The 23,936-nt window shown below is 33.5% G+C and overlaps 4 protein-coding genes across 5 annotated transcripts; 3 read left to right on the plus strand and 1 right to left on the minus strand.

Annotated features, from left to right (window-relative positions):
* The first annotated feature begins 469 nt into the window (after positions 1 to 469).
* On the plus strand, positions 470 to 7,312 carry LOC106117521 (uncharacterized). Of its 2 annotated transcripts, XM_013311877.1 has the most exons (15): positions 470 to 702; positions 873 to 1,100; positions 1,240 to 1,431; positions 1,873 to 2,019; positions 2,318 to 2,455; positions 2,738 to 2,952; positions 3,819 to 3,924; positions 4,002 to 4,132; positions 4,207 to 4,291; positions 4,457 to 4,633; positions 4,853 to 5,012; positions 5,381 to 5,524; positions 5,705 to 5,861; positions 6,088 to 6,274; positions 6,402 to 7,312. In XM_013311877.1, the coding sequence occupies exons 1-15, from the start codon at positions 479 to 481 to the stop codon at positions 7,300 to 7,302; spliced, it is 3,192 nt and encodes a 1,063-aa protein (XP_013167331.1). In that variant the 5' UTR covers positions 470 to 478; the 3' UTR covers positions 7,303 to 7,312. The 2 variants fall into 2 exon arrangements, with proteins under 2 accessions (XP_013167331.1, XP_013167332.1); XM_013311878.1 differs by lacking the exon at positions 3,819 to 3,924 and having other exon boundaries at positions 4,013 to 4,132.
* Positions 7,313 to 10,823: 3,511 nt separating this feature from the next.
* LOC106117018 (retinal homeobox protein Rx2) lies at positions 10,824 to 15,565 on the plus strand. The gene is made up of 3 exons (XM_013311087.1): positions 10,824 to 11,661; positions 14,018 to 14,141; positions 14,271 to 15,565. The coding sequence occupies exons 1-3, from the start codon at positions 11,288 to 11,290 to the stop codon at positions 14,919 to 14,921; spliced, it is 1,149 nt and encodes a 382-aa protein (XP_013166541.1). The 5' UTR covers positions 10,824 to 11,287; the 3' UTR covers positions 14,922 to 15,565.
* Positions 15,566 to 16,378: 813 nt separating this feature from the next.
* On the minus strand, positions 16,379 to 19,934 carry LOC106117005 (uncharacterized). The gene is made up of 8 exons (XM_013311072.1): positions 19,677 to 19,934; positions 19,373 to 19,610; positions 19,107 to 19,267; positions 18,387 to 18,727; positions 17,924 to 18,055; positions 17,413 to 17,531; positions 16,979 to 17,257; positions 16,379 to 16,633 (listed from the first exon to the last, which is right to left on the minus strand). The coding sequence occupies exons 1-8, from the start codon at positions 19,801 to 19,803 to the stop codon at positions 16,381 to 16,383; spliced, it is 1,650 nt and encodes a 549-aa protein (XP_013166526.1). The 5' UTR covers positions 19,804 to 19,934; the 3' UTR covers positions 16,379 to 16,380.
* Positions 19,935 to 20,261: 327 nt separating this feature from the next.
* Positions 20,262 to 23,468, plus strand: Tmem43 (Transmembrane protein 43). Its single transcript, XM_013311074.1, has 7 exons — positions 20,262 to 20,623; positions 20,706 to 20,932; positions 21,129 to 21,322; positions 21,419 to 21,594; positions 22,199 to 22,427; positions 22,503 to 22,608; positions 22,801 to 23,468. Exons 1-7 carry the CDS (start codon positions 20,519 to 20,521, stop codon positions 22,931 to 22,933), a joined length of 1,170 nt encoding a protein of 389 aa, XP_013166528.1. The 5' UTR covers positions 20,262 to 20,518; the 3' UTR covers positions 22,934 to 23,468.
* Positions 23,469 to 23,936: the final 468 nt, after the last annotated feature.

The raw sequence follows: 23,936 nt of genomic DNA on the forward strand, positions 1-23,936 counted from the left end.
TCGACGTCTGACATCGAATCATTTTAATTTATTGTTCAAGTAGGCATTTTATAATGTGTATGTGTTATGCGTGGACCATAGGTACCTACAGAGTACAATGCGTGTGACGTACAATATGTTATTCGAATCATTTCTAGCATTTGTTTTCATACAATAAGACGGTCACACGAAAGAATATAGTCTTGGAAAAAAAATGTTTCGTTATGCCTATTAGAGTAGGTATATACCTATTACATACACTTTTCCAACAGTAAAAACTAATTATGGTGATTAAATTATGCGTAGTTTTTATATAATCGCTAACGTTCCGTTAATTCCGTTTCCCACTAGACTCGAATCTATAATTCGTTCCTTGGCAGTTCCTAATATAGACTATTATTATCTCGGTGGTTAAAAGTTCTGTCTGAATTAGCTTAATCTGTTATAACTTATCAATCTCTAAGGCTATGATACAAGTAATTAAGGCATATCGACTGAAATGTTTAAACTTTTGGTAGTGGTTTCCTTTTATTTGGCAAAGAGTTGGTTAATTGAAGCAACTGTGTCTGACAAGAGGTATACCCATCACCGCGACGTTTCGGAGTACTGTCGACGTCGGGCACTACCTTCTGTGTTCTTAGGCAGGCATGTCTTGAACGCTAATTCGCAAGTTCTCCATTTTTCTAGACTGGAGTTACCGTACAGCTGTTCTATTAGTGTAAGGTGGGTAAGTCAGGAATATATGCGTGTGAACATTTTTTTTAATGTTTGTGTTGTAAAATATTTAAGCACATGCTGTTGTATTTGCGATGCAATCTGTCTTGAAAAATAATCACTGTTTTGATTGTACTGTTTGTATAAATAATTTTAAAGCAACTATTTCTTTAACACAGAGCTGAGTCTGGAAGTAATATAATCCTGGTTGTTCAATACGTATCTGCAAATACATTGTTAAGATCCTGTACGGAAGACAATCATCAGCTAATTGTTTACGAGATAGGTGAAACCTTTGGCGGTTACTGGGGACCTCTGCCGGACTCTATTATGCGACAAGAGATGAAAAACTTCACACAATTTTACACGTTACATACAACGAAACCAACAACTACTGTCGATAGCAGGTTTGCAGTTTTACTCAACAAGCTTAAGAAAATAGGCGAAGGGAGCCTTAAGAGACCTGTCGTTTCTGTTCCATATTATACATAAGCTGAAGATGTAAATTCTTACCTGCTAAAACTATTTTATGCGGTTTGTTTTTAGTTCTGACAGTTACGACGAATACGAAGCGGAGACGACAACTGTGACATCAACGACGACAGAAAGAAAACTTGTTAAAGGCTCGGATTATATTGAAATAGAGTTGCCGTTAGTTAACGTGTCTGGGAATATTCCACTCAATCGACTAGATGATGTAGAGGAGGTTTTAGAGCTTATAAACGATATCACACCGAGGTACTATTATATACCAATTATTCCATTCTTTGGGGGAAGAATGGATAGAAAGTGGTACAGTAGGCAAAAAAAGGCGGGGAATAAAATTCTTAGTTTTTCTTTTTGTTCCATGTATTTGTTTTTCAGAGAATACGAGGAAACACAATATGTACATATGTACAGTCATCTGCATTAATGAGTATGATTTTACCATACTTTGAAACTTGTATAAGACCTCTGTTTCAAAAATACGTATGCACGTATTCGTCGGTAACATATATTCATGGTCGGAAGCATACGGATAAGTGCATACAAATTTCGGAGATTGAAGTCATAAATAAGTTTTTGAAGCTTTAAAAATGAATGCATATTTAAGCAACTGACTGTAAATGGCATTTAAGGCATTCAATTCATAAAGGCTTAGTTAACAGTAGTATTTATAGTCAGTACCGTCTATTGCAGAGAAGGGGCTGATTACGACACGAGTATATTACCATTGCTACAGTTTTCTATGGTAACATCAAAAGATTCAACGCTCAGTGAATTTAACAAAGATAAATTAAAGTTTGCTTCAAAATATTATACTGGATTTTATACTCCTGACCCACGGTATACTACTTAATTGATTTGTAAAAAATGTTTTTAATGTACTTCGGATTGGATTTTGTACATTATGCTAATGTGAATTCTAAGGCAAAAATCTACAAATTAATCTGATTATAAGTAGGTGTAGTTTTATGAAAAAGCAAAGAAAAAAATTCTTTAGGAAAATTATTGTAAAATTCTCCAATTCCTTGCTTCGTTCGACCCTGAAATGATGAATGAATATGGAAGAATAATAACTTTTTAATAAATCTTTTAGCTCAGCTACTTTATTAAATTAAAATGTAAATGTAAATTTTTGTAGACTTAATTACGAAACAATTAACCAAAGGAAACAAAGACTGCCCCACAGATATAATAGTTTTTCAAACAGAAGACTTAATTTTAAAAAAAGGCTACCAACGTTATTTTCAAAAGCTATATCTACAACATATCGTAGGCAGTAAGTTATCCGTACAATATTTTTATTTATAATTAGCGATAAGTATATTTAAGAAAACGAATGAATTGAACCTTCTTACTTAAACTTAATGTTTCTTTTCTTTTTGTAAATACTTGAAATTGATCATGGGTGTAAAATTTTGGGGTTTTGGAAGTGTTCAATGTGGTTGATTATGGTCCACTTTTTAAAGGTTGAAAACACCAGGATGTATTATAAATTGCGTTTAATGTATAATTTGTATTATCCCTAAATTAAATATTTTAAGCACTTATTAATTTTTAGGGTCAATCCTTATATATTTCCAAGAACTGAAGAGGATGAGATTTCATTATATTTTACAAATTCAATGTCATCTCCTCATGAGGCTAGAGAAACAATAAGTAAACCTCAAGAAATTATTGACGATATATTAAAATCTTTAAGTCACACGACTGAATCTTACCAAAGTCAAAATTATCTTATCCAGAGGATGTTAGATTCGCAACAGAATTCTAGTGGTGAGCATATTGTGTGCAACTAAAATTTTCTTTCGGTGACCAAATGCATTCACATATGGTATGAAATTTATAAAATGGACGCAAATAATTATTTTTTAAGTAAACACAATATCTTATTTTTTTACTAAATTCAGGAACAACGAATTTGACAAGGTCAGAAATTCAGGAAACTAAGAATTTAACGATTTTGGACGTAGATTCTTTGTCATTAATTGAAAGTTATATTTTTCGAACGTTTGAAAACGCGAAGTTTTTAAACGAATTCTTAACAATTTTTTATGATTACAATAATTATTATTTACACCCGTATGGTACATTTTACTTCGATAATAACAAAAGTATCTAGATAATATTTTATTACGTTTCCTACGGAACTTTATTGTGTTTCCACCCCTATGATTAAAACACACGTAATAAAAAAGACGCTATAAAATACCAATTACTGGTTTTTTCATACAATTCTAAGATCAAATTATACAAAATCGTTATACATTTACAATTTAATGATAAATATGATCAGGGAAAGCTCTATTGTATTTACTTGTAGATAGGTGCAATTTCTTATTCGCCATGCATTTTATTAATTTATTGATAACTAGCAGTCGCCCGCAATTAAAAAAATCGTTATAGCCTTTTTGTTTTTCCAGGCTATGTTCTACATCTATGCCAAATTACAGCGAGATTCATACAGCCGTTTTGGACATACTTTCAAAGAAACATCCATCTAAATGTTCACATTTATAATATTAGTAAGATATCATAATGTTGTAAGAAATTATTAAATATATAATCATAGCAGTGGGACATCAGACAAAGGCTGTTGATAATATTTGAAAAAAATAATTAAATTGTGATTATTATTTTAGTTTATTTACGTCCATATCATTACGAAATGAATAGTTTAATAACTAATGTAACCAGCAAAGATGTAATAATTAATATTAATCAAACAATAAATAACGTTACAATCAGGTACTTATTGGTGATATATTTTTTCTTAACAATTATTATAAATGTGATAAGAAATTAAATAATTTTCCTGTATCAAGAGGTGTTACAGAATTAAAGAGGCTGTCTCATCAAATTAAAGCGACAGACGCTTACAATGATTCGAGTATTAAGTCTACCGAAATTACTTTTAAAAACAAAACTACGAATTTCTTTACGGATAATCAAACAGGTACTTAACTATTCAGTAGAAGCATAATTTCTCTACGTTAGAGTTATTTATGTACTGTTCATTTCTTTTTTCAGATTCCTATTTTACCAACATTGCGTCGCTAAATGTAAGCGAAGACAAAATAAGCAATAATGTTATTTATACGTACCCGATTGAAGAGTAAGATTCTACATTATCCATTAATATACTATGTTAAATATATGTAGTATAATATTATGGAAAAAAAAACAAATTAATAATTTATGTTAAAGAAACTAAAAAAAATCGAATGTGGTTGTGAGTTTACTTATAGTACATAGTCAATAATATCTTCTTTTTTTAAAGTCCAGAACCGGTGACGCATTCCATGGTAAAGCATGAGTCTTGGGATAATGTAGTGCGTGCTGCCCCTGTCATGGCTGTCCTTCTAAACCAAACTCTACCCCCTGACATTTACGCAAATATTAATAATCAAGACAAAGTTAATGAAACTGTTAAAGTAGGAAAAACGAGAGATATTCAGTAAGTTTTATGGATTAAAAAAAAATTTTTTACAACAAAAACTGTGTTCACAGCTCCAACATCAAAAGATAAGATATAATATATTAAGTAATAAATAAATTTGAATTTATAATTTTATTATATATTAGTCATATTGAAAGAAATTACATTTACTAACTAAATATTCGGTTATATATTATAATAATAATTAATATTGTTAAAAAATAATGTTCATTATAGAATTTCACGTAAAAAGCGTCACATCCAACCTTTAGAAATAAAAAATGCGATTCCTCGTGTTATGACTACGGCTAGAAACTCGTTTACGACAAAGAAAAATGTAGAGGAATTTGTCGATGTCCAAGATATATCACATCTCGTAGAACTGAAAGACGATGAGGTGCGTTATAATATTAACATACTTTACAAAATACGAATAAGAGAGAAAGGAACCGATTGAAATCGCTTGCACGAACATTATGCATACAAATTCTTTGACTTTTGTCTTCTTTTGGAAACAAACAGATTTTCCTATAATTTTTCACTAGTAGACGGAATTATTCATGTCGTTAATCTATATTCAGTAACAAAAATAAACTAATTGTAATACCAAATAGAAAGTTGTAATCTCAAGTACTGCAATATTTACGTTCTTTAGATTTTATTGGACCTATTTGAATATGTTTATAGGAACGTCACATAATTCTTTTTTAATGTGCCATACTTATTAGCTTATTGGCTTGGTGTAATAAAAGTTGTAATTTCAAGATACACGGTCGCGTGGCGCTACGCTATATGAGGAGCTACGTAGGCTCTACGCTGTTTAATATCTGCGACACTCGAGACGCCAAGGCCCGACATGTATATCTCTTCAATACTTCCAGAATTGTCATTGCGATTAGTAATTATACGGTTAGTTCAGATTTATCTTGAAGATAAAACTATGTTTCCTTAGTAATTATAATACTTTGTAAACTTCTACGACATTTGATTATAGGATTATCATCGTTCATTGTTTTACAACAAAGTGATCCTATGAGGGTTCCGTTTTTTTTTCTTGAGAACCTTAAAAAGTAAATATGTATGTTACAGATGAAAAAAATGACATTGGTGATGACTCCGGCGCGTGTGCTAAAAAGCAAGGAGATAAGCTGCCCAGCGGCACACGTCGAGTGCCAGGTGTCTGGTGCCCGCGTCTGCATCGACTCCATGAGCGCCTGCGACGGAGTCCCCAACTGTGGCGCATATGGTGGCTAAGACTATATTTGTCTCCAGCATTAAAAACTTTTTAGCTGCAGATGTTGTAAAACTTGGTTTAACTAGAAGTCACGTATCAATTACTGAGACTTCTCATAACACTCAATTCCCATTGAAATTTTTTGGTCTATGATAACAAGAGAAATAACGAATTAAAGTTCACAGCTTACTTTTATTTAAACTTCAAAAATAAATAAAGTACCCATATGTTTGTACAGATATATACGACGAAGACCGCTTGCTATGCGGCGTGGTGTCCAACTTGTACCACAACGTGTACCTCGCTGCAGGCACCTTTCTTGCCGTCCTCCTCACACTATTGTACACCGTGCACTACTGGCTGAAGCGCTGCGTGCCTGGTGTCTCTGAGGCATTCTTCATCTACACAGATCGATCTGAAAATATGTTAGTTATAATTAGTTTGATCTATATTTGGTCCGTCGGCTTTTCTATGTCATCAGATTCATGAGTTTTATAAGCAATGGTATTGAAATTTAAAAGAGTATGCCTAATAGATGATAAATATTTTCAGTTTAAACCTTGAGACTATTATGCAAAGCCCAAATGAGGACGACTTGGGTTCGAAAATGGTGTACGGGGCCCACTTCTTTTACGACGATACTTTAGACATGTACAATGATAAAACAAAAGAAACCGTATTTAAGAAAATGTGGAGATTCTGTATATCTTGTTGCCCTAAAAGGCATTCAAAAAAGAAAGATATAAAAGATGAAATTTCCTCACATGGTTCAGATACAAACCAACCTCCGGTGAAGCGATTATTTTCCTTCGCAGAATTAGAACTAAGCAAGATCTCACCAAAGATGTATTATGATGCAAATGTTCAAACTGGCGAAAGTTTAGAAATAGATCATCTTCAAACCCATAATCTAGATAACAATCTGGTTTTAAATACTGACAAAAACAAAAAGAATAGAAAAGAAATAGAAGAATTGAACATCTTAAAGTTTTTAAAGGAATCTAAATCTGAGTCAATCCAATCTTTTCCAAAGACAGAAACTTATAAATCTGTAGATAATGATGACAAAAATCTATATTTTAACAATACAATACACGAGAAGAGAGAATTATCCAGCACTGTTTACGAGCCTCATAGTTCCAAGTCACAAAAACACGAACATGTCAAAGTTGTTACTAGATGTGATATACATTCTGATAAGGTTGAACCATCGCTTCTAAAACGTTTACGTTTTGATGAAGAAGCGACCACAATACCATCAACGCATACAGATGAAGAAATTCTAGAAGGAGAAGAACAATCTAGTACTCAAGTCGTACTGGGAACTGAAAAGTTACGGCGTTCAGATGATATAGAGGAACAAGAAAGTGGGTCTGGTAGAGAATTTATGCGTTTCTGGACGAGTGCCAAAGATAAAAAGGCGAAAAAGAGGAAGCGCATAGTATTGCATTGAAGTATAACAGTTTGTGCAGTCATAATTATTATAATGAATATTAAAATATAATAAAACTTGTTTTTTAAAGAACCATTTCTTTTAATTTCCTTTAATCTTTCATCTTTTTCATCTGTTGCTAGTCTTTATTGTCTAATTTATTAAGCTTAAGCATACTACTTAATTACACTGCCAAACAACAGAAAGGGAGGACAATAACATGTTTGTAAACAACTGTATTGATAGTGGGAACTTTTTTATATTACTTTTGTGAAAAATAAAAGAGATGTCATTAACACGCGATGCTACATAGCCGAAGATGACAATGTTCAGTGGCAGTGCGCACCGCTATTTCCTAATTAACATCAATTGAGCGCCGGATAGGACACGTGCCAAAATATGTGTCGTGTCTTTTTAAAGATGTTCCCTCATTGTGTACCGTTCCAATCCTGGTAATTGGCCTTTTGACGTTTCCTGCATGCGATGATACATGCGCAACACTTCGCAACAACAACTGAGTTTATTACGTTTGAAAATATATTTCATTGTAAGAATTAAAAAAACTTTTTCTTAATTAAGTCATATGGCTATTGAAAGAGTAGACTTTATTAAAATAATTCCAAGCTTTACTACTGGACTAAAAAAAAAACAAAGTTTATAATCATAGTCTAACCCACTACAAAGCATCATACAGTTTTTTAAATAATAAATTCATATAACATATGAAATTACGCTAATACGTTAGTAAATACAGTGATTATTTCCTTTTATATTTTTTTTTTATAAATATACATCTGAGTCTTGTCATCTTAGTATGTAGGAAGTTTTATTGGGGTTAAAATTATTTTAAATACATATTATAACTAACGTTTTTATATTAGCTCCAAAAAGATAGATGTAAAAGTGTCATGCTAGAAGCGGGAGCCGGTGCGCGAGGTCATTTCAATTGAAACCAATTAAAGCAATTGAGATCAATTGAGCGGGCGGCAGATTCTGCGTCGACCGCCGCTCGAAGCTCGCCGCTCGCCTCGTACAGAGAGATTTTATGTGAAGCGCCTACGCGCGCGGTCACATGATTCACGACATACCTACTGCAACACTCATTTTGTAATATGTAATCTGAATATCGCGTGTCTTTATCACTAAAAGCGTTAATAAGAGACACATTTAATTTAACTTTCTGCCGCACTTAGAGACATTAAGTGATCACTGAGGGAGTCACTTAGTCTGTACTAAGCGAGTGATAAATCAATCAACTTATGGAAAATCAATGTTTGTTCGTCAATCCGTTATGCGTATCTAAATCTAAAATTCTTGCAATATACTTTGGTTTTAAGTTTTGACATTTTTGTCTATAAGAGTACTTTCTTTGGTATAGCAAAGGACGTTTAGTTACATATTGAATAAAAATACGACACTTGTACATAAATACAGAAGATGCGCCTGAAAATCAAAAGCTTGTTTTTAAAAACGATTCGGTTCCTAACATGGCGGAAGATATCGGTATGCGACGGATACAAAGGGAAAATGTTTATTTATTTATTTATTAGACAAGTACACACAACAGATAAATTATGCAACATTGACCAAAGTAATACATTATACAACACATTAAAACTGATAATTTATCCAATAACAGGTGTACAACATTCATACAAAACAAACAAGTATAAAACACAAAAAAAAAATTGGAACAAACCAAGAAAAGAAAACAAAAAAAATAATAATAATCTTACAATATATTTAGGTCTGTAAATGTTGTATTCATACTTTTGAAAGAAGGGCTAACGAGCCGAGGATCGTTTGAAATTAGTTGATCCGACGCCTATAGCCATCCGCAACACCAGAGGAACCAGAGGGTTAAGAGGTGTACGTTCTGTACATTAGATGCTCGGTCGTGAACATACGAAATAGAACTGACATCCGCTTTTTCTCTTAACTTCTCAGTGAACAGGTAATATGGACTATATTCAACTATGCAATTAATATATTTTACTATATATGTATTAATTGTATATATATAAGGAAGTTTTAGTCTTTACTTATGCTCATAATAACTATTATATGTATAATACTTTCGTAAAATCATTTAAGTTACTATATTTTAATAGTAGTGCAATAGATTACTTATGATTCATTCTATATTTTAACTTAGAGAAACTGATATTGTACTTGCTCCATCCTATTAAACATATACATATATTAACTGTAGCCGATTATATTTGACCGTACCCAATAGACAAATATCAAGTTAAGTAAGTTTTTATTATGATGTTTCTTAGTTTTTTACTTTAAGTAGAATGGTTCTCCCAAGATGACTTGATCTCGACAGCAAATAGTATTTGGGATTCGTATTTTAACTATACATCTACGGTAGTTATTTAATAGGACCAGAAACTCCGGAAATATGTTGACCAAAAAAAGGAATAGAATCTCTACGTAAATATTTAGATTTATTTACTGAATTATTCTAAATTCTGAAAGAGGACTACACGTTATAACATGGAGATCGATTAAAAAACTTACAGTTTGCCTGTAGTGTTATCCGAATAAAAATTTCAGGACACTGCATGAGTCACTTTGCTTTATTCATGTCACTTCCGGGTTCAAGACACACAAGTGCGTCTTGTATTCTTAAACGTTCTCATTGTCACTATAACTTGATATCGACAGCAAGCATCACTATCACAACACTAAAATATATCTCTACATTTTGTAATACGTCATAATAAATCACAAAATACCGCACGACATTTTATACTTCCAGGGTGAAAAGTCTCAACAAGGTGTTTTCGCATGTCCACAAAGTGCAGATGCGTCGAGAAGTGCATCGGCGAGTGCAATTCGTGTTGTCTGAAAGTCACCAATAAGCCCAATGAAGCAGAGATCCCGCTGGCGAGCGCCAGCACCAACCTAAATAGACTCTGATCATCTAAATTGACTTCAATTAAATAACAACCGAAATTGTTGAAATGCGCCATTACTCCCTCGACGCTAATCTAAGTGCCAATAGTCAGGACGAATGCTTTATTAATAATCCCCGGCGATAACTGTTAATTAATAATTAAGGGAACGCCGAGTCGATCGGCGGCATCAGTGCGCCTGCGCCGGCCCGCTGGCACGCCAACGTCTCAGTTGCAGTTGCAACTTTTATACTTTCAGTCCTTTTTGTTTATTTTGATACAAGTGTAATATAATTACAGTATACTTCCTTTGACATAATTTTACCTCGAATCAGACATCCCTTTTTGACTCGACATAATTTCCCACGATTATAAATCACGGGTCGGACATACATACAACTAGTATTGATACGGATTTACATTGAAGCGTTATGGACTTACAAACTAATGATGTGGGTGTTCGCGCCCTACGATATCGGAACAAACAAAATATCGGGTGAGTTTGTGGGAATCCCGCATGGTGCGCAGGCTCTGCGGCTGTCTCAGCCCAAGCCCGCAGCCGCCGCGCGCCCGCTACGCACATCGTCGCCGCCCGGGGGAGTGGCCGCGCCGGCCCGTTATTGGCTCCCCTTGGCCCCGGCGTCACAGTCATAAGCGCCCACCGCACCCGATGCAATGTCTCACGTCTGCCTTCGCGCTACGAACCAAAGTATCATTCATACGAGCGCCGCCATCGAGCTTGAGCGCTGCAATCATTGGCCCGAGTCGTCTGTAGCGCGCCGTATTATGGTAATATAAATTGACCAACCGCGGAGCAAATTCGGTTAGTTCGTTAAAGTTGATTAAAGCCATTTAACCGGGACGGACACGAGGATACGAACGGCGCGAGCGTCGATCCCGAGAGTTCGCTTAAATTAGCTAAATTGTTTAATATCGGTTTGTCGATAACTAAGTCGCGATCCGAGGTCGGGCGGGCGCGGCTAGCGACAGCGGAGCCAGCGGCCAGCACAGCCGCCGAAGAAAAGCGCGCAGCCGCCGCGACGGAGCCGAGCGAGGTGGGCGCGGAGGTAGCGGGCCCGCACCCGCCCGCCGCCGAGGGCTACATGTACGTGTGCGGGGACAGCGCCGGCGGCGCACGCTATGAGTGCGCCTTCGAGCCCACCGGTGGACCCGGCATGGATCAGCCGACCTTCGAGGAGCACATGTTCGGTGACTTCAGCAAGGAGCGCCACGTTCAGGTGGTGGTGGGCGCGAGCGGCGAGTTGCAGTACAGGGACGAGCTGCCGGTATTTGCGGCCAGTAGCGATCAGAAGAGGAAAGAGGAGCCGTTGCTGTTGCAAGCGGTGGACGGGGCGCAGCCGCAGCATTCGGCGCACCCTCCGCCTCACCCCCAGCCTCCGCCCCCGCCGCCGCCGGCCACTAAAAAGAGTGAAAAAAAGAAGGGCGATAATAATGGCATAAAGAAAAAGAAAACAAGGTGAGAATTTTTATTTTCTTTACTGCTTACTGCTTAGTACCCTGCAAAACGAAAGTTTTGAAGGTTATTGTTCAATATGTTTAAGACTTTAATATATAGGTACATACTTACTATCACTTCGATGCCTTTATACCGTTTGATTTGTATTAGATAAATAGAAATAATATACAATAACAAATGTTTTCAAGATATAAACCTTGCTACGTCGTGCTACGAGAAATCATGCGCACTACGAAGAGTAATTTAGGGAACCTTATGTGATGTATCGATATTATTTTTTAAACACTGCCACCGAGATATTTGATTTATGAACTCATCAAATTAAGAAATAGTGTGACTTAATCAATTTTAAGAAAAAAGGAGAAAGTATCTTAACTTAAGGTAGTATATATCATTAAACGGAGCGAAACCAGAAGCATGTAGCATAATGTTACGTCACAAGGTTATTGTTTGCTACTGTCTTCCTCAACAAACTCAGCTATAGTTAATTGTACTATCTTGTTTTCAAATTAATAACCTTAAAGTATAACATTACTAGTCGAATTAAAAAAAAATCTTAATTAGTATCTATGTGCTCTACATCTATGCCAAATTTCACCAACATCCATGCAACCGTTCTGGAGATACCTTCTAACAAACATCCATACAAACAATCGCATTTATAATATTATTAAAATTTTGGCGTACTATATGTTTACTTTTTGGTTTGAATGGTTCTAAATCATCATCAGCTCACTGTACGTCCCCACTAAGAGGCTCGGAGCCTACCCTAACTTACGGGTGACTAGGCCATAGCCACGCTGGCGCAGTGCGGTTTGGTTAAATATGATATTCATTTCAAAAGTGATCGTTTCGCTTCAAATACCGATGCAATATCGTACCCCTCTGTCCGCGAACTGCATAACTAATACGATGAGTATCTAAAGTGATCACGACATATGGCTTTGTTATAACGCTTTATTTTTTATACAAATAATATAGCAAAATTAGTTCTACGTAATAAAAGCATTTTTTTGTTGTTTGTTTAAAAAAATAATTAGTATAACTTGGTCTGGCACTTCGATAATGCTCTGTTTGTTTGCCTCATATGCATTCTTAAAACATTCGACTGATATGATGAAATTTTGGTAAAATATTCATAAGATGTCAGAGATAATTTGTGTAATGGATAAATCTATAAAGTAAAATAACACTATTGGACATTATCTTCATTTTTACTTTAAAATTACTACGTATGTTAGGTTTAGCTATAATGTAAATAAAGTCTCTATAACGTCGATAATGATGTAACGAAATTTTTAACGGTACAAACATAATTTCCGTGTTCACAATAAGAAAAGCACTTGATGCTGGTGTTCTTTATAGTGTCAATAAATAGGCGGCGTCATATTGCGTCAAGTTAATTACCCGTATGTCCGCGGGGAGTCGATTGCCTTATCATCATCTGCGTTCCGTAACGCGAGGGTTCTTATTGCTTATTAAATAACTCTTGCAATGATATTTCTCACATCCCTACACGTTTTACGATGGCAACAATATGAAGTGATAAATTTTATTTTTTTCTTACACGTGTTTAATTTCAAGGGATGTTTTTTTACTAATTTTCCGTGTTTGCGCACAAATCAACTTAACTTGTGGGTTCTTAATATAAGGGCTAAAAAAAGTTTAGACAACTTGGTATGTTTTATGCAACTGTTATAAAATGTTTATAGTTTTGGTAAAATATAAAAACAAATCCCCCTTTTGTATCCTCTTTTCTGTCACCTATTTTATATTGAAACTAAATATTATTAATTTTAAAAATGTACTATATAGAGATAAACTGTAATCTCGAGTAAGAATAATGCAAGGTAAACAACGAATATTTAATAAAGTGCAATAAGTAATGTCAATTGGTAGGCAATTATAAGTGGTGGCGCGCGTCAGGGGTGAATTTAGTTTCACGCTCAATCAATTTCTGCGCGTGCGCTTGCACCCGCAGCAGCCATATTGCACGCGTCAGATGTTTGACGCACGATGCACCGCTGTTACGAATACGATTTACATATCAATGTATCGTGTCCACTTCATTTTAAATTATTATACATTGCATATGTTGTTTACTTTATATTGTCATCATTGGCTATTAATGCTGAAATAGAAAATCTCATGGTCATTAAATGGTCGAAACTCCTAAGTGTCGATTAAATGTATTAAATCCACTCTGAGGAACTTAAGTGATCAATTACTAGTGCTACCACACTAGTAATTAGTTTGCAATATTGATAAGAAAATTATATACGTACTTAAAATAACTGTTACGTAAAAAGTTATGTTGGTTTTGATATTAAATTATATATTAAATTTCTATTTTTAGAACTACGTTTACGGCATACCAGCTTGAAGAACTGGAGCGGGCGTTCGAACGAGCGCCTTACCCGGACGTCTTTGCTAGGGAGGAGCTGGCTCTTAAACTCAACTTATCGGAATCTCGTGTGCAGGTTGGTAGCCTTAATGTTAATGAATATTTATAGAGTTACTTATTTTTAGAAATACAAGTATCTAAATAATTCCTTAAACTCTGTTAATATTTATATTTTATTTTAATTCACATATTTATTACATAACAGGTATGGTTCCAAAACAGAAGAGCAAAATGGCGTAAACGAGAACCGCCAAGAAAAACTGGATACATCGGATCCAGTTCACCAAGTTCAACAACGTTAGGCGGCGGCTTTTCCGGTATTGGTGGTAATTTGCCAGCGTTTCCACAGAACGGTATACCGGCTCCCGCTGATTCATGGTCCTACCAACACACGTACGAGCTTTCTCCGCACCACTTGCTGTCGTCCGGCGGCTCCGGCTATCCAGGGTTCAACTCACAGCCCGCGGCTTATTCTTACACGACCGTACTCAATGGACATGACGGTCAAATGTTCGCTCCGAGACATTACGAGTACGGCGAGGGTAGTCCGCCGCCGCTGGGCGTACGCGACTACCCGATGATAGCGGCCCACTCCCCGCAAATGGACGGTCACGGCCATGACGATAAGCTGGAGTACCGCGCGCATGAGCATGAGGACAAGTACTCAGCGTGTGCGATGCAAGAAGAACCGCCACGTTACGCCCCACCTCCCGAGGACTATGAGAAATGCGGTATGGTGCCCCATGACAAGCACTATGAGATGGACCGGCACGCGGACCTCGCGCCCCCTGTCGTCGTCAAAATGGAACCCAACCCTGGACAAGGTTACACGTCTCTGCCCCCTTTTTTGAACTGAAATACTCCTTTTCGAAATTAACCTAGTGTCGGGAATAATTTCGAAAAGGAGTATTCCATGCTCGAATATTTACGATTAAATAATTATAATATGATTACATAAAATAAGGAAAGCAATATAGTTTAATTGTAACAAACAGAATGATGAAAGTCGTCGAGATGTCTGCAAGTCTTTGTCACTAAAAATTATAGTTTGTGTAAAAGCTCAAAAATGCGCAAGTTATTTAAATTAACTTATGAAAGTTATTAAAACTTAAGTATAATTTAAGAATGGGTCTCGTATCTAAGCATTTTGTAATATAAGTTTTATACACAATTAAACTCACACAATAAATATTACAGATGCATTCAACAAACTCTGTGAAGATGTTAAGCATCGTCTAATTTTCATAACATTTTTTAAGTCTTTACAGTCCAATATCAATGATAGAACATAAGGTTTTATAATTCGCTTTTTAAAGTGTAAATAAATATAGTATATTATTTTTCGTGTATTAAGGGTTATTATATTTGAGTTGTTAGAATTTTACAGTGAACATGAAATGTAGAACATATGTGCATTCCTTGTGCCTTATTAAGAAAAACCTTTTATATATATTAAGAATAGTTTTATTGAGTTTTTAGTAGGTTTGGACCAAAATTATTCTATGTTTAAGTATTTTCTTATCCAAAGGAAATTATAACTTAGTTTTTTTTTACTTTTTGTAAGAATAAATTAGAAATACATGTTATATTTATTTCTCATTATATCATTCCCTACACAATATAAGTTATAAATAATAAATAGGTTACTTCAACTAAAAAAAATCCAAAGATAAAATAAACAAGAACTTGTGGTAATTTTTATATGTCAAATTAATGTAATATTTTTTGTACATTTTTAAGATGTCGAATACCTAACAGTAATTATATTTGTACATAAATTAAAAAAAAACGTGAATATTGTGCCAAGTTAACTGTAATTATGTATAATTCTAGACTACTTTATATCATAAATATTTCCATAAACTTATAATTTTATATTTTTACGTTATGTTTAAGTATTATAAGTTTGTTATACATTTAAAAAAGGAAGCATTTATAAAAATCTATTATATTAGATAATCGATATAAGTTAAGGATATCATTTTAAATAATATAACCTGTCTTGTCTATAATTTAGGGGGGAAAAAATACAAAATTTGTAACAATTTTTTTTATAAAATGCCAATTAAAATTTGAAAAATATTGAAAACCATTTTTTTATCGTAAAGCAATAGTTCGTTTAATAGTAAAACCATTATGCATATGTAATTTTATAAATAAAAGAGTGGTAATATTAAACGCATTTATTTTTAATATCCAAATCTTTATTAACATCTTTATCTAAGTTTTTAATTTAAATCGTTTAAATAAAAAAAGCGTCATATTAAGTTAATATTATTCTAAAATAATTTAATTAGTTAGGTATAATATTATTTCTAGTTGTTTTGTGATTGTTGTTTCAAAGTTTGCGTATCTTTGGCACCTTCTTGATGACTCCAAATGCCGTCGCCACTGAAATGATATCTCTTTTCTATCTCGTAAAGCGCCAAGCTTAATATCTGATCGTCTGTAAGTTGAGCGTAGTTCAGGCTGTTGTAACCTCCGTCCAAATCTATGTCTATGTCATTTGCTTTGATTGTATGATTCCGTTTCTTTAGAAAATATTCCATATATCGTTGCGTTTCCGCCCTACGAATCAAAACGTGTTGTGAGTTAGGTACAGTTACCTTCATTTGAGGTGTTCCAGTTTAAGAAAAATTCACTTTAAATATTGCAACTAAATTAAACTCTTTACATATAAATTCTAATTTATAGCGTATAATAATCTAATTGTTATATTTTCTGACTTTTATTATTTAAAGGTGTTCAAGAATTTCACACGATTATAAATTTTACTTGGAATACCGACAGCTAACCTTACTGTACCTAGCCACAAACAATATAAACAAAAATAGGTCTTATTCGACTTGACTCGTATTTATGGTAACAAATATGAAAATTTAATTAATTAAATAAATATAACAGACAACTTACAGAGGATATAGAAGTATCTGACAATTATTCACAATAACTTCGCCATAAAACTTTTTATTCAAATACTGAAGATTTTCATTGATAATATACAGAGATGAATGTAACCAATACTTATGTTTCTTAAGTTGGCTTAATACTGCCTTCTTTAAATTTGTATATCTGTCTTCTTTTAACTTTGTTGAGTTATTATTTTTGTCTTCCTCTTTCATTTGGATAGAACTTGCTATAAGTATTGTCATATCTCTACCACAGACTTTATTGCCAAAACTGTTTATATAACTGTAATATAATAAATTTTAAGAATTATAAAAGCACATAAACATTTGGCATATGTTTCGTGAATATTCCAAAACTCTTTAGAAACAAACACTAAACACAACGTAAATATTAAGTAAGAAATTACTTTAATTAAGTATAAGTAAGTTAATACTTACTTATTAAATATTTTTCTAGATGATACAAGATTATTCAAACTGTAACACTGTTTCTTAGCTGATTGAATCTTCTCAAGGCGTGTTAACATTTTTCTTTTATGTACTACCATTGATAAAACCTAATGAAGAAACATTAGTATTATACTTTTCAGATATATTGAAAGCTCTTATGTTAAGGCCGATGACCTTGGGCCGCCAAGATACTTGAAATGAACTATATTAGACATTGGTCATAGGTAATAGTGATAACTTAATTCTAATCTGTGGAGCCATCTAGCGATTTTTCTTTTTAAATATGCATATACTTATGGCCGATTCTTTGAAAAAATAAATAAAAATATTATTTGAAAACTAATATAATATAAATAAGTTTTGTTAAAGCAATAAGAGATTTGGCTACAGTTCCTAACTTTATTGTTATAAACAGAATTGAGTTTACATCAATGTCTAGATTTTATTCTTAGATATCATGAAGTTGCTTTGAAAATAATTAAATATAAACAGCACTTACTCTGGGGTGCGAAGACAAAATTTGATATTCCTTCAACTCCCTCAATTGGTCGAGTCTTTCTCTGACAGTCTGCGCTCGCATGCAGTACACTCTGAGACAACGTCTTTGAGCCTCTTCATTTATACCATATTCCTACAAAAATTATAAGAATAATTTATGAATAAATTATACTAAGCCAATGGAACTAAACAAATGGTAATGTGTTCAACCAATCTGTATTCATGTCCATTCAATTGAATCTTATACATAAATTTCTTGTGTCACAATGTTAGTAACCACACTGTGTCAAAATGGTTTGACCAATTTTTATAAAATTTTATATGCCTATTAAGTAGGTCTGAGACTCGGCTACTATCTATTTTTTAATCCGTCGCGACTGAAGTTGCGGGCGACAGCTAGTATAGTATATCAAAATGGCTTCAATAATTTTAACAAACAATAAAAGTGATGAAACAAACATTACCTGCAAAATTTCTCTTATTTCCAATAATGCATTATAATTATTTTTTAAAATTGCTGGTTCCATTCTTATGGCTTCTAGGATGTTATATCCAGCCAGTGAATCAACATTTTCAATAATGAGTTTAGTATTCACTGGGTCTGATGATATTATAAAGCCATTCCTTCTGATATTGGCAACATCAAATTTAATAACATTCTGTGCTAGATGCAACGCCTCTGTTATATCACACATTGGTCTGTGACGTAAAGGTAAGTAATTTTTACAATAACTTTTAAACTCATCTTCGGTGACTGATAATCTCCAAGCAAGGTATTTCTCAAGTACACTTGTTCTTACTGTCACTAAAAAGTACAACAAAATTTTAAAATTTTATTTTTGTGTTAATTAGAATCTTACTAATATCATAAATGCTTTGTTAGTAGGTATCTCCAGAACGGCTACATGGATTTCACTATAATTTGGCATAAATGTAAATCATAGCTTGGAAGAACATTTAGACTACTACTTAAGTTTTTTTTATCAGCACAGATGGATTGCAGGTCTACAGCTATTGTTATTTAAGAAAAAAAAATAAGTTTGCAACCAACTTCTTGAATCCAAATTGTTTGTCAAATAGATTAAAATGATTTAGGTGAAGGTAATTTACTTTAATGTAGGAACTTTTGATTGTAAATTCACATATTATACATTGTGTCATAACTTATATTTTTTTATACATACATATAGATGTACTTTTATCTGAGAAATTATTTAACTTTTGTTCTTTCTCCGGCCAGTCTTTAAAACAATTATGTAAAACTTCTTCTAAATTGAGATTTTCTCTTAAAATACCTTCCTTTTTCAAATTAGCTATAGTTCTAGATTTTACTAATGTGTGATATCTGAAATAATAGAAAAGTTTTTAACAACTGAGAACTTTGCACAATTTTTTATACAGTTTAGGAAACCCTTTCAACTTATTTATTTTGTATTTAACTACACTTTACCTTATAATGTATTTGGGAAGGATGTTAACAAAACAACATTCTTTTAAAATTTCTCCATAATTGTCCATACTTATTGCATTCATGCAGAATACATGGGGATCATTGCAAGCATCCTGCGCCGTTATACCAAATTTTTCAAGAATTTTAAGTACGTAGTCTATTTGTGTTTGACTAACATTTTGAAGAGTTGGATGCTTCTTTTGTAAATATAATAGTTTATCACTTGAAATCACCTCACCTAAAAAATGTTTCCAAGTTATTATAAATACTTTTAACTACTGAATGAATTAACTATGTACATCACCTGTAACTTTTTTATACAAATTTAGAAAAGGTACAATATTGTAACATTTTCTTATATTTTTGTTGGCTAGATATGATACAAAACTTTCAGATCGCAACAGAATTGAGGCCGCTTTATTTATTTGCATTTTCTTCTTGTAGTATTTCTCATCTTTTAAAAGTAAATGTTATTTATATATCTATACAGTACATTAGTTTTATTACAAATTAAATAATTGATAGTTCAGAATATAACCTTCAAGATACAATAACAATAACAAGTTTGTTAAACGTCAAATCAAATTGACATTTGACAATTTCAGTATTCTCATACATTTATTCTTTCTTTCAATTAAATTTAAGAAACTCGTCGAATTTTTGTATGGAGGTTGATTTAATAAATCAACTAGATTCTTAGATCTAAGCTTTTATTTAATCATAGGTGTACCTGAAGGTTTTCATAGTTTTTCTTATTTTATCTTGTTTTTGAACACATTCATGTATGACTTTACTAAGTGGCATCAAAGGTCTCGTAACCAGGCCATAAAACCATAAGCTCTTTAAAAAACGCGAATGTCAATTGTCAATCAATTGAGTTGAGATTTGCTTGCATGAATTATGATATTTTGATTTTCGTTGATGAAGAGGAAGTGATTGACTAAAAATTGAATTAAGTATTTTTTTTTGCCGGTATTGTAGATATAAATAATATAGATATAAACATTTCCTATGTTATAAGAACAATACGTGGTCTACTACGTCGTTGGTGTACAGTCCAGTCGTTTCAGGATTGTAACCTTTAAGTTACATTTTGTGCAGTGTTTGTGTGTGATAAATAAATAAGTCACAATTTTCGAAAAAAAAATGGATTGGAAGAGTGTTGTAGACCAGTTCAAGAAAACTTGGCTTACTACATTTCTTAGTCTTATACTGTTCTTTGGAGTTACATACTTCTTAATTTGGGCTGAGGTAAAGATGGTTCACAATAAAATTGTGTTACAGTTTTCTTACATGGATGAATACTATCTTTTGATGTCTTCTACCGTTTCAGAGTCAAACGATTCAAAGTAATCTGATGCTAGATGAGTTAATGTCTCGTGTGGAAAGTATTGATGTACACACCATTGATGATCCTGCACGTTACGAAGGTCGAGTTGTGCACATTATTGGTCCTCTTCGTATATTAGAACCTATCTCAGAACCTGACTACAATATTCAAGTACAGGCTGTTAAATTACGGAAGAGGGTACAAATGTATCAGTGGATAGAAGAGACAACGTAAGTCAAATTAAATAATTTTTTTTCTTGCACTAAGCCATTCTTATATCTAATTTTTATTTGTCTATGAATATTATACATAATGTAGAAAGTTTTAAATGCAACATTAGTTCCTGTTATTAGTTCTACTTAAATATTCTTGTAAAGAATTTTGAATAAATTAAAAATTTAATTATCGTAACTTTCGTCGTTTCAGTGATCAGCAAAACTTTTTAAGTGAACCAGGAGATGAATCACAAAAGACTTACTGGTATCATAAAGATTGGAAGGATTATGTTGTAGACTCATCACTATTCTACATAAGACCCGGGCATCAAAATCCTAATTCAATGCCAATATTCAGTGAAACACATATTGCAGAAAGTGTAAAAATTGGGTGGTTATACTTAAGTAAGTTGAAGAAAAAACTTTTTTATTTAGGCACACAATGATATTTATTTCTTTAATTTATAAATTTTCCCATATTCACAAATTGTTGTTTACCAGGCTTAGATGTAAAACGTAAAGTGAATGACTATTACGAGATATGGTCTGACTCAAGACCGGAACGCAGTGATATCAAGTTGCACTCTGGCTTCTATTACCATGGAGTAAGTGCTCTGGAACATGAGGTCGGAGATCTTCGAATACATTTCTCTTACGCGGGACGTGAGGATGATATCGTAAGTTATAACATATTATCATAAATAATTGTATCATTGGTAAAACATAGATTAACGATAATCAAGGTAATTTATAACTGAAAGGTTATTTTTTTTTATATCATAAGGTTGCAAACGAGCAAGCAACCGTTGCCCATAGACAAACACAATTGCATATGCGTTGCCTACCTTTAATCGACGGAGGAAAGGATATACTGAGAGGAAATATTTTCCCTTTCCATGCTTTCCTTATAAGAAAAAGGGTGGGAAGGGAAACAGGGCTAAATTAGGCCTCCGGGACTCCCACTCATCAGACGAAACGCGGAATTGCTACCACTTCACGTCTGTCTTCTGTGTGGTCGTGGTATTTCACCGGGCGAGCCGGGACAATTCGTGCGAAGATGTTAAAGTGAACTCTACCACTGTTAAATTAACTATATTAAGCTTTAGCTATATTGACACATGTCTTTGATTTTTTAAAGACAATGTGAGGTATGGTGTGTCAAACAAGGAAAAAAAAGCAATTAATTTATGTTTATTATATAACAACGTAAATATCACTAAATAACTATGATAAATAATAAGTAATAAAAAATATTAAAGACGGCTGTTATTAATTTTCCAGTATACTGCGGTAGGTGTGGTAGAGTCTGGTTCTCTACAACCATATAGTCCTGTCAACTTCCCATCAGCGGATCCAATATCGCTTCTCCGCAAGGGCTCGTACACTCTGAAGTTTTTACATGACTTGGAGATACAAGATGCCAACATACATACATGGAAGTATCGTTTGGTCGGCTTCATACAAGTATTCGCTTCAGCTATGACTTTACATCCGGATTGGATCACTCTGTGTAAGTTTGTTTTTAAATAGCTTTTTCTTGTTGAAATTAAGACAAGTGTTAATAGTTTATTTTTATTGATTTCAGTTCTTCAGTGCAAATGGATATCTGGCGTTTTCCGACGCTGTTCACGGTTGTGGATTAATTTTGTGTTGTCTTTCTCCTATACTTTATTTGTTATGTCAGTGCCTTGGTAAGTTTCTTAGTATATTTGACCTGTGTTTTTATCATTGTATAAAAACTTAACATGGGTTTTTGAGACGAAAATCTCCATTTAAAACATATTATCTCTGATTTGTAGAAGATGTCCAGGGATGACGAAATGTTTTATACAGTTATTTTGGTATCAGAAACTAAGGGTTAATGCTTGTTTTCGTCCTTTCAGGTTGATCCATAGGCCAATATTCGGGGCAATGGTGATGGTAGGCGCAGCATTGCCCCTGCTGCATTACTCCACGCTGGTGAACCGGGACGAGAGGTTCAGGCAGGCGGGGTACGCGCACTGGCATGAGCGCTGACCCACCCCCATGCTGCTAGCGCCCCCTCTCGCTCTCACACTTGGGGAGTTGGTTAGCCTCTCCTTCATGGCGATCTTTTATGCAGCCATTTTAATCGAGGATGTTGCTATTGATCAGCTGTAGTGATGTGAAATCAGTGCCGTTGGAAAAGAACACGCCTATTTGACTGATGTTTTTGATGTTTATTAAAATTGTTGTCATTCTTATAATGTGATGCCACGGAAGTTACATTCAGAAAGTTGACGAATTGATAATGAGGTGTAACAGTTTGATGTAATGTGAAATCTTTACAGATTGGATTATAGAAGATGATTTATGGCCGAATATGAAATAATTTGTATGGGATTATAGGATTTAACATCAGAAAAAATGTTTATTTCGAACAGTTGCTGTGTTAGACTTTGTAATTCGTGTATTGATGTAAGTAACTATGAAAAATAAAACAACAGAACTCATTGAATTAGATAATAAAGATGTACTTTAAGTGTCCCGCATACTTGTAGATATGAACTGTAATTTATATAAATTAAGATAAATGATTGACATTTTATACAATTGTTTGAATAACATGAGGGATTTATTTTGAAACTTAGCTAAAAACTGATTAATTTACTAAATCTTTTGCTCAAAAAGTATGTTGGTTGAAGTATGGTACTTGGTTTTAGCAAAAAACTTTTTACATACTTAATACAATTTTCCAAATCATTTTAGCTTTTAGTACATACGGCAACTAAAATATCCGAAAACCTCCTAATGTATTTGTTTTAAAATCGCCAAGAAACCGTGTAGTTCGTCTTAGTTTCTATGGAGTTTAACAGATGATTTTAATAACGCCTAGAAATTTTAACTAGCAATTTTTTCTTACTGACTTGTATTCTTCGTATCCTAACATATTGTATTATTTTAGAAACGCACAGTTTATCGATATATTTGATGTGTAATTTTTATATATAATGTAATCATTTATATAGTAAATAAAAGCGATGAAGAATCGTATCCCATA

This window comes from Papilio xuthus, unplaced genomic scaffold (genome assembly GCF_000836235.2).
Source record: "Papilio xuthus unplaced genomic scaffold, Pxut_1.1 DF827680.1, whole genome shotgun sequence".
In the NCBI taxonomy this organism is placed as follows: Eukaryota; Metazoa; Arthropoda; class Insecta; order Lepidoptera; family Papilionidae; genus Papilio; species Papilio xuthus.